Source organism: Alexandromys fortis, unplaced genomic scaffold, assembly GCF_014885135.2.
Source record: "Alexandromys fortis isolate MF-2015 unplaced genomic scaffold, M_Fortis_MF-2015_v1.1 scaffold_48, whole genome shotgun sequence".
Taxonomy (NCBI): domain Eukaryota; kingdom Metazoa; phylum Chordata; class Mammalia; order Rodentia; family Cricetidae; genus Alexandromys; species Alexandromys fortis.
Window position 1 is genome coordinate 7,581,693 of NW_026067947.1, and position 10,732 is coordinate 7,592,424.

Sequence of the window (10,732 nt, forward strand, 5' to 3'; positions counted from 1 at the left end):
TCGTGTACTCTAAAGATGTCTGTGTCCCTTTCTATCCAATTAAAGGCAGAATTTACATTGCAAGCTTAAACTTGGTTCCTACTAATTCTGAAACTATAAATGAAGCATAAATTAGTTAAGTTTGAAGAAGAAGAAGTGAAGTATTTTACTTGTATCACTGTGTTTATAGAAAGACTACTTGATGTCATCAAGGGCTAGAAAATACACCAACGTCACAGTTACAATGAATGCAAATTAACATGTATATATTTGTAGTTGGCTTATTTTTCAGGGAAAAAATGTAGCAATATGTCATTTTAATAACATATGGTATCCTGTATCTTCAAAGTGGATAAAAGTTAAAATTGACATAGTCTTTTAAAGATGGGATGCCCAATTTGCTGAGTATTTTGATATTTAAAATATTTTGCTATGTACCTTATACAACTTACAACAGTTTACCTAAAAATCTCCTTTTTCACTTTGTACACTAGAGAACAAGGAAGTTGGTAAGTCAGTTAATATTACACAGTCATTCAGGCCAAGAAATTATTCCTAGGGTTATTTGAGTCCCAGACCTCTAATTTTTATAATGGTCTGTGTTTTTTATTTTCTCACTCCTTCACATTCTCTTAGAAATGCTTAACGAAGGTGCATTGATCTTACTGTGGCCTGCTGAGCACGGAGACAAATGACTTGGTTTTAAAATATTTTGAGAAGACTTGGAAGAGGGGGAAAAGGAATGTTAATAAGTGAGTGTGGGCATCCTAAAACATTGTAGGCATTCAGAAAAATCAGTGGTTTGCAAGAGAATTGGGAATACCAGGTTCCACTGATACTGCTTAGGACCTGAAGCTCCTCCCAGGATGGACATCCTCAGGAGCTGTCTAGAATGCTTTGAGTTGGTGTTTGCATTACGCTATTAGAAACAAAAATCTACAATGGGGCCTCTTCCTCCCTTTGCTTTTCACATTTGCTTTCTTGTAAAATATCACACAGAGATTTTTAAACCATATGTTGTTGGACTCACAGGTTGGTTCACAGTGTCCCACTTATGAGAGCCCTAATGGAAAAGTCGGCTTTAAATCAAACGAGTACTACTTCTTAACGCTACTCAGTGTGTTGTCTTGCTGAGCAATCAGAGCTATAAACATGTGTGCATCCTCCTTACAAGACATACATAAGCTGAGAAGGCTAAATATGTTTCCTGAAAGAAACATTTAAATACTAAATAATGTACTGTACAGCAAATAAATATATAGCTACTTTTGGGAGAGGATAATGTTTATTGGCTTGCCTATGAATAACAGAATGTAAAATTTAAAGTTTGCCAAAGTGAATATATATATAATGAATTCTGTAGAAAACAATTTCATCAAAAATATTTTAAAAATGCTGATAGAAAATAATGAAACTAATGTATTTTATACATTACTAACTGCTGAGAGTATGGTATTCAAACATATGGGAGCCAAGATTTATTTTGCAGATTCATTCAAAGGCTTTTCTCATTGTATTATCTGCCTAAAACTTCTTGTCCATCCCAGAGTTTGATTGCCATGGTCAGACAGATGACGTCACCTTACTTTTAGCTTAGTGCTCTTCTAAACTATAACATTTTTTACACGTGACTTTTTCCATAAGAAGTAAAGTTCACATATAAAAAGGAAGGCTCCACTTTCTCTTCCAAACCTGAGAGTGGTGACACTGGTCAGTGTCCATTTCCAGGCTCTGCTGCTGTTGCTGCCATGAGTCTCCTGGATCCCCCCTTCTCCACACTCTGAGCACCTTAGCTGGACACCTTCTTGCTAATTTTTTTTTTATCTGCTCCTGTTCCCCTTCTCTCCACCATCCTCAGAAGCAGATTTTTGTTTAAAGGTATTTTTATGTTTTATTTATATATGTGTCTGTGTGAGTGTATGGCGCATGCGTGCAGGTATGCACAGAGGTCATGTGAAGGTGTTTGATCCCATGGAGCTGGAGTTAAAGGCACTTATGAGTCATAGATATGAGTGCTGGGAACCAATCTCAAATCTTCCCAAAGAGCTGAAAGTGCTCTTAGCCATTGAGGCATCTCTCCAGCTCAAAAGGGGATTATAAAGGTAGGTACAAATCAGCTTACAGTGTTCCTTTACTACAAACATGGGAAAACAGAATGGGTAGCTATTTTGTTATTAGAGTACTACTCAGCAGTAAAAAAACAAGGACTTCTTGAAGTTTGCAGGCAAATGGATGGAAATAGAAAACACCATCCTGAGTGAGGTAAGCCAGACCCAAAAAGAGGAACATGGGATGTACTCACTCATATTTGGTTTCTAGCCATAAATAAAGGACATTGAACCTATAATTCGGGTTCTTAGAGAAGCTAAATAAGAAGGAGAACCCAAAGAAAATCATATAGGCTTCCTCCTGAATATTAACCTTCATCAGGCGATGAAAGGAGACAGAGACAGAGACCCACAATGGAGCACCGGACTGAAATCTCAAGGTCCAAATCAGAAGCAGAAGGAGAGAGAGCACAAGCAAGGAACTCAGGACCGCGAGGGGTGCACCCATACACTGAGACAAGGGGGATGTTCTATCGGGAACTCACCAAGGCCAACTGGCCTGGGTCTGAAAAAGCCAGGGTAAAAACAGGTCTAGCTGAACATAGTGGACAATGAGGACTACTGAGACCTCAAGAACAATGGCAATGGGTTTTTGATCCTACTGTACCTATTGGTTTCGTGGGAGCCTAGGCAGTTTCGTGGATGCTCACCTTACTAGACCTGGATGGAGGTGGGTGGCCCTTGGACTTCCCACAGGGCAGGGAACCCTGACTGCTCTTTGGGCTGACGAGGGAGGGGGATTTGATTAGGGGAGGGGGAGGGAAAGGGGAGGCGGCGGTAGGGAAGAGACAGAAATCTTTAAAAAAAATAAAAACAAATAAATCTAAAAAAAAAAAAAACAGAAATCTTCCATTAACTTTTCAAGTCTGTACATAATTCTTAGGTTCCTTATTTTCCTTCCTTTCTCTCTTCAAACTAATTCTGAGAATTGTATCAACCGCCACCACTGCTTTCCCACTTTGGAATCTCTAGTCCTCCATCGTCTCGTGCCAATTTCTACTAAAGGAAGGAACTGTGCAAAGACTGTTGTGCACATTACTTAGGACTTACCCTGCCTGGGACAATTCCTCAATATGATGACCTAAGATGCAATAAGGCTGCCGAAAGACCATGATACTCAGCCCAGAAGTATTAAGAAGTTAATACCTAATAGGCCATCCGTTTGCCTACTGTAGAAAGGGACATTGTAGATCAAGTTCTTCGACATTATCTCCTACCCTGCATTCTTGTCCCTTCCCTTATTTGGCATGATTTCGAGGAAAATAGCAATTCCAATGGTGGTGACTCAGTCATGACCTTCTTTTGGATCTGTATCTTTCCCCTAATGTGGGCTGCATAAGCATTTCGTGAAGGGGTAACTGCATGTTCTGCCATTAGAATCCCTGGCTAAACCTTCCGTCCTTTATCAGTTTTTGGTGTCCACCAAATTCGTTCCTATCTAAAGACTTTGAAATTTCTCCTTTTCCCTCAAAAGATTCAATAATCTGTTTGAGCTGAATATAATTTCTTTATGGAATCCTTCTAAGACTTTCAAAACTAGGTCAAATCTTATTTTAGGACATGCACACCTTTCTTATTTATTATTAAAAATTTTGTGGTTTTAATTTACCTCTTTTGATATTTGAATACTATCTTTTCCTTCTGTAAATTTAGAAACTCCACAGATTCAGGAGATTCATTCTCCTTCTCATTGGAAATACCACCCAAATAGCCAATGCTTCTTATCTGACTGACAGTCATTCGATGTCTGCTACACAGAAGGAGTCTGAGGAAGCAGAGGCAATAATTGCGAACTATGAAATACCTCTGAGATAATTTCAAATATTTACATGGAAGCAAGCTGTGTGTAATCCTGGCTGCTTTGATCCTGGTTGTTCTAAAGTAAGGCAAATGTTTCCATCGCCCATCCAGGAGCTCAAACCAGGCAACTCCAGGATCATGAATGGACAGGTCAGAAGATGGAAAGGCTGGCCTCTGGACATGGCATGGCTTTTACACACATTGCCCACAGCAGCTACGGTTACCTTCACAAACCAGTCAGTTTCAGCAAAGAAGGAGGGGAAACGCCCAAGGTCCCAACCGAAGCTGAGAAACTGTTGGGAGTTTAGGGCTTCTGGTGAAAATTGAGTCAGCTTTGTTTTTTCTTATTTTTTAAATATTTTTTTAAAATTAATTCTTTGAGCCGGGCGGTGGTGGCGCATGCCTTTAATCCCAGTGCTCTGGAGGCAGAGGCAGGCAGATCTCTCTGAGTTCGAGGCCAGCATAGTCTACAAGAGCTAGTTTCAGGACAGGAACCAAAAGCTACGGAGAAACCCTGTCTCGAAAATCCAAAAAAAGAAAAAGAAAAAAAAATAATTCTTTGAGAACTTCACATCATGTACCCCAATCCTACTTATTCCAAGTCTGTACTCCTCCATTGTAGGCCCCTCAAAAGAAAAGATAAAAAAGCCAATGATTTATTTATTTTTTAAATAAGAGGTACAAGGGAGTAACTGCTGAGCGAGTGAGCTAGAGTCAGAGACTGCTGAGGGTCCAGATGTGAATGTGGCATCTTCAAGGGCATAGACCTAAGCCAGGACTCCTGTGGGCCTGGGCCTGTGTCTAGGACCTCAGAGGAACTATGCCTGAGCCAGGACCTCTAACCTGTCTAGGCATGAATCTGAGACTTCCGAGGGAATAGGCAGGAACCAGAAATCTCTGTGAATCCAGGTGTGATTCTGGGACCTCAGAGGGAGTAGGCCTGAGCCATGACTATGTGGGCATAGTCATGGGGGAGATTCCTGACCACGCTGACACCAGCTGGTTCCACTCCTAGGCAGAGTTACCACAGCTGTGTGGGGATAAGCTGGAATATTTCCCTCCCTAGTCCCTCAGGGGACAGCTCAGACTATTAAACAGAAACAAAAAACAGCCCAGTTCACTGACAACAAAGACAGGGAAACCCTGTTTGCCTTGTGGCTAATCCACAGCCCTGGTCACCCGTGCAGCTGGACTCACATGTATTTCTGTGTGCGCTTGCATGTGCTCTTGTGTGCATTAGCTAAGGCCAGGCTAAGAACTCCAGGAGACAGATGGGTCGGCCCTGGAGGGCAGCACCAAAGCCCCAGTTCTGGAGACACTGAAGTCAGGGCTGGAATTGATGCTGGGGAAATCCCTGTGGGCAGAGATGGTCGTGGGTCACCAGAGAAGCCGTGGGCTTGTTAAGGAGAGTGACTCTATCTCTTTCTGACTTTCCTCAATTCTCTGAGTTCCTGCCAGTATAGAGGACAGACCACTTAGAACACCCTGAAGCTTCTGTACTTGGAAGACATGAGAAAGTCTTGCCACCTTCTGGAGACATGTGGTATTCTGAATTTCTGGTCTATCAAAAATAAAAGAGGCAAAGGGGGCTTCTCAACCATGGGGCATGTAGTGTCAAACATTTGCAAACACTAGGCCATGCACAATGACCCTTTTGGACGGGTGCAAAGCTTTATTTAAATGCATCGTAATACACGGTCATTTCAGAGGCACAAGAGCAACTTGCTGTGGGTACCAGCTGGTAAGAGGAGCAGAAGTCTGAAGTGGCCATTTCCATTCCAGAGAGGGTAAAGACTCCACTGGGAAAGGTGATAGAAGTTACCCCCTTCCACCTTAGGGAATCCTCAACAGTTGTGGCATGCCCTGCAGAAAGGGCAAGCCCCACCTTTTCACGCTGCACAGCCCCAGTGTGCCCTCTGCTGGGCACAAGTAGGACCAGAGGGTTCTTTGAACACAAGCAGATGCCAGGCTGAGTGTTTGTGTGGTTGTTTAGGATGGCTGGGAACTGTCAGCTCCATGTGCAATGGTGGGCTAGAGGCCACCACAGGATCCGGGGCCTATTTACAGTGCTTCCGTGTTGGCAAGAAGTGGAGCTAGAAATCCAAGCCCTCACTGGTGAGGGCTGTCTGCTGTGCATTGGGCGCTGAGGATGGATACTCACTGCCTAGCTCCAGGACCCTCAGGAAAATGGCAGTAAAGGTGGGTCAGTGTGGACAGACGCATGACAAAGGCGCAGGTGTCCTGGTATTTCTATCTTAATGACTTTGGACCTATAATAACCACTGTGTGGGCCTCAATGAAAGGAGGCAGACAGCTCTCTGGCAGTGCTCTGGAAAGAGTGAGCAGTGACGTGCTCGGGACACCCTGGCTAATGAACTGAGGCGTCACTCCTGCACCCTGCAGAAGAGGGCAGCAGGCATGCACGAAGGGCAACATGGACTCTACTGCATCTGCCTTACAGCTATGTATTTGGACCAGAGTCCAGGGAGAAACAGTGGGTGTCAGAGAAAGAAGGCAGCAGAACAAAAATGAGAAGTTCCAGGACTATCAACGTGATGCCCTCGGTCCTCTTTCTGCATCAGGGCACACCCTCTTCACCGCACAGACAAGACACTCAGCCTCCTCTCTGCAGTGTTTCAGCTTCTCCTTCTCTTCCCAGCTCTAAAGTTCTCTTTCTGGGGATACCAGTACCCAACAACTCTCTCTCAAGCCCCCGCAGAAGCCTTCTGATGGATGGTAATGGCAGTCACGCCCTGATGGCTGGGTCTGAGGGCTTATGTTTGTGTTAAGCAGGGCTGGGGAGGGCACTGTGGTAGAACATGGACTTAACTGTCATAAAAATCTATGTGGGCTCCAGACTGGAAGGTGTCCTTTTGCAGCAAGCTCAGCAGTTTCTGGGCTGATGTCCCACAATCCACCAGCTTCCCATTCGATTTCAGCTTCTGCAGTCCGTTCCTTATCTCTGGGTACTTGGAGGATTCTCGAGCCAACTGCTGCATATCTGTGTCCAGGGGACCTAGAGGACAGAAAGTACAAGGGAAGGACAGAGGTTGTAGATCCCCACTGTGTGGAGGGTGGAGCCCAGTCACGTCTGGCCTGAGGTTCCATCATGTTGCCTTTTACATTTTTGTCTTTCTTTCAGTAATGTTCTCTCTATGGATTTCTCTCTTGAAATTCAGGCTCCTCTTGCCTTAGTCTCTCCAGTACTGGGATTATAGGTGAGGGTCACCATGCCCAGCTCACGTTATCACTGAGTTTTGGACTCAAAGCTACAGTCTATGAAGCATGGTCTAAAATCAAGATCATCCTTCCTGGTCCATGTAGCACCTCTTCCCAGCATTCCTACATGCATCTGTACATACATGGACCCTGCAGGTTCCCTACTCCTCCTATGTCCAACTAGGGACCGTGTGAGACTTCCAGCATGGTCTCAAGCAGGTCCAGGCCATAACTTTGCTTTTCTCCTTTCGTTAACACCTCCTTTAACTCTCTGATAAATTCATCTGGCTGCACTTTGCTGGCTCACATGGCTCCTCAAAACCCCCGGATGGGGGCTCAGTTGGTAAAGTTCTTGCTGTACAAGCATTGGGACCGGAGTTCAGATCACCAGTAAAAAGCCGAGTGTAGGGGATCAGAGAGAGAGAGAGATGGCTCCCTGTTGAGAGCACTTGCTGATCTTGCAGATAACCAGGATCTGAATCTCAGTACCAACATAGTGGAGCACAACCATTTGCAACGTCAGTTACAGGAGATATGATGCCCAGCCCCTCTTTCCCACCCCATCAGTGTTCCAGCACAGTTCTGGGGCCGCTCACCACTCAACAACGCCTGCCTGCTTGTCTTTGAGCATTTATTGCAGCCGGCCTCCATGAAGCTTTTCTAGATGTTGGGGATACATGGAGAAATAATATGTGGCCCTTGAGGGAGAAAAGCAGACAGCTAAACATCTAAAGGTAATGTAGTCTTTTGTTTCTTAACTTTAATTTATTTATGTTCATGTGTATGGGTGTTCTGGTCCACCTGCTAGCAAGGCAACTCCTAAGGCTGAGTTCCTCTGCCCCTGACCACTCTAACTTTTTGGAGCCTGTAGTTTTCATGCAAGATGAGGAGTCATGACTGAGGGGTGCAATATATTCTTTGGATTCTTTCCTAAGAATACAGACCAGGGTCCCCACCTTGCCCAGCCCTGAGAAATGTACCAGCCAGGTGGGGAGGCATCAAGGGCAGTACCACCCACCTACCTGGAGCGTAGCTTAGCACCCTCACGCCAGGTTCCTCAGCAGCTAGGACCTGGTACAACATGTCTCGGGCAGCCTTCCCGGCGCAGTACAGAGCCCAGCCCTTATAGGGCTGCAGGGCACACAGAGAGGAGATGTTAACCACAGTCTTGCTGAGGCCAGGGCAATCCGGGAAGGCATTCAGGGTGCCCGAGGTCAAGCAGAGCATGGAGGTCAGGTTCAGAGTCCAGTAAGTGTTCACCTCAGTTGGGTCGGTCACGTTCAGGAAGCCTTTGGAAACATCTCCAAGAGTGCCTGAGAAAACAGGACCGAATAAATGACACAGCAGCGGGGGCTTTGTTCTCAGTCGTTCACAGTCTCTCCCCACCTACCCCAGCTCTGCAGACACCCCTAGGGCAAGCTAAGAATACACCTGTCTGAGTGCTCTTCAGAAAAGCAGAGGATCTGTTTAGAGGCCTGATGTCTTGACTCAAGCTCCCACCAGGAGGCACTGCGACAGGCGTTCGAGAAAGTTCTATAGGAGCTTTAGACAATCAGGCTGTCTCCACTTGGACTCTGGACTTTCAGGGACTACCCAAACGGCGAGAGCCCGCAGCCCCAGCCTGGTCGGTCTGGACGGCGGTATCACCTGCATTGTTGATGAGCAGCAGGCGCTGCAGCCCCTCGGGCCTGGGGAGCTCGCGCACCGCGCACAACAGCTGCTGCACGCCGGCCTCGGTGCACAGGTCGGCTGCTGCCCGCACCACTCGCAGGCCTGGATGCTGTGTGCCCAGCTCCTCCTCCAGGGGCCGCAGCGCCGACTCACTGCGTGCGCTCAGGAGCAGCACCGAACCGGGCGACAGCAGCCGGGCCAGCAGCGGGGCCAGGGCGCGGCCGAAGCCCCGAGAAGCTCCAGTCAGAACGCAAACGGTGCGGCCTAGCAAGCCTCCCTCCATTCCTGGAGCTCAGCAGCGCGCGCAGCTACTAAACTGGTCCGGGGCGGGGCCTACCCTTGCCCTTGGGTAGAGGAAGAGCTGGCCACCACCCACCTGTGTCTGGGTGAAGAGACTGACCAATAGCCGGGGAGGCGTGGCCTGGTGTGTCTCCCAGTCCCCTTTCTAGCCTGGTTGCCCCTTGAGCCACTCCCACAAGCTCAGCCCCTTCCTGGAACCACGTGTTCCAGAATTGGCTTCCTCCACCAGGGTTGGTTTGTCTTCATCCACACAGGGCACATCAGGAAAGGATCAGTGACAGCAGTGGATGAAGTCCTTCCTTGCCTGTGTAGAGTTTGGGTCCCCTTGCGCCCTGGGTGACAGCAGCTTCCTTTGGATGAGATAGCAGCACCCCCAGAAGAAAATGAAGAGGACACTGGAAGAAAAAAGGCTGAATGAGAATGGCAACAATCTCATGAACAAGATAATGAGCCCTCAAGTTACAGTAAAAACACACCTTGATTCCTTGGGACCTGAGGACAGCAACCTTAGACTATAAACCAGTGTCATGTACCTAGTAAACCACCTTATAATCTCACATGGCAAAGAAAAAAATCCCTTAGGAAGGCGTAGTGGTACACACTTGTAGACCCCAGCACTTGGGGAATGTCGGAGGATAAAACGTTCCATTCTCAGTATGAGACAAGCTAGAGTTGGTTGGAGTGACAGACAAGTTTAGGAAGCACTAAGCCCCTCTTCCTTGGCTAGTGCTAGCCCCTCTTTGTTTCAGAAAGCTACCAGTGGTTTGCTTGGTCACTTAGCCAAATCAGAATAGGTAAGTCAGCAATCAGAAGGGGCCAGTCTCAAGTCCCAAATTATTTATTGGATGAGGATTTTATCTAGGCCAATGAGATGGGAGAATTAGGGGGTTGCAACTTCTATATGCCCATAAGAGAGAGAACAGGAATGTCTCTTGATAGGTTTTTAAAAACCACTGTCTTGCAGCAAATCAGTACCTTGGCCATTTATGCCCTTCCTCTATGCCAGAGTAGCTTTCTTCAGAATTGTATATTTTAAACCACCAAGTTTTCACTAGTCTCTCGAGTTTGTTATTCTCTTATTTCCAAAAGGGGTTGAAGGATCTTTCAGACTACATAGTGAATTCAAGGGCTGGGCTGTATATGACCCTGTCTCCAAACGAAACACAATGCAGGAAAAAAAGGGGGTAGGGTGGGGAGATTACCCAGATAGTGAAGTGTTTGCCTTGCTGAGTTTGAAGCCCAGAGCCCACATTTAAAACACTAGGTGTGGCTGGATGATGGTGGTGCTTGCCTTTAAGCGCTCGGGAGGCAGAGGCAAGTGGATCTCTGAGTTCGAGGCCAGCTTGGTCTACAGAGAGAGTTCCAGGACAGCCAGGGCCACACAGAGAAACTATATATAGTTTCTTCATATATACATGAAGAAAGAGAGAGTGTCTGTCTTGAAAAACCATTCTAAAAAAAGCTAGGTGTGGTGGTGTGTTCTTGTAATCCCAGCACTGAAGAAGCAGTACACATCCTGGGGGCTTTCTGGCCAGCCTAGCCTTCTCGGTAAGCTGTTCCACACCAGTGAAAGAATCTGCCTTTTAAAAATGATTTAAAAGGTGTACAACATAAAGAAATACAAACATTGTCCTCTGGTATACACAACTCCCCCA

The 10,732-nt window shown here is 46.2% G+C and overlaps 1 protein-coding gene across 2 annotated transcripts; it reads right to left on the reverse strand.

The window, feature by feature from the left end:
* Positions 1-5,788: 5,788 nt before the first annotated feature.
* Spr (sepiapterin reductase) lies at positions 5,789-9,116 on the reverse strand. Of its 2 annotated transcripts, none has more exons than XM_050149363.1 (3): positions 8,754-9,112; positions 8,129-8,419; positions 5,789-6,903 (listed from the first exon to the last, which is right to left on the reverse strand). In XM_050149363.1, the coding sequence occupies exons 1-3, from the start codon at positions 9,058-9,060 to the stop codon at positions 6,713-6,715; spliced, it is 789 nt and encodes a 262-aa protein (XP_050005320.1). In that variant the 5' UTR covers positions 9,061-9,112; the 3' UTR covers positions 5,789-6,712. The 2 variants fall into 2 exon arrangements, with proteins under 2 accessions (XP_050005320.1, XP_050005321.1); XM_050149364.1 differs by lacking the exon at positions 5,789-6,903 and adding an exon at positions 7,681-7,804 and having other exon boundaries at positions 8,754-9,116.
* Between the last annotated feature and the right edge of the window lie 1,616 nt (positions 9,117-10,732).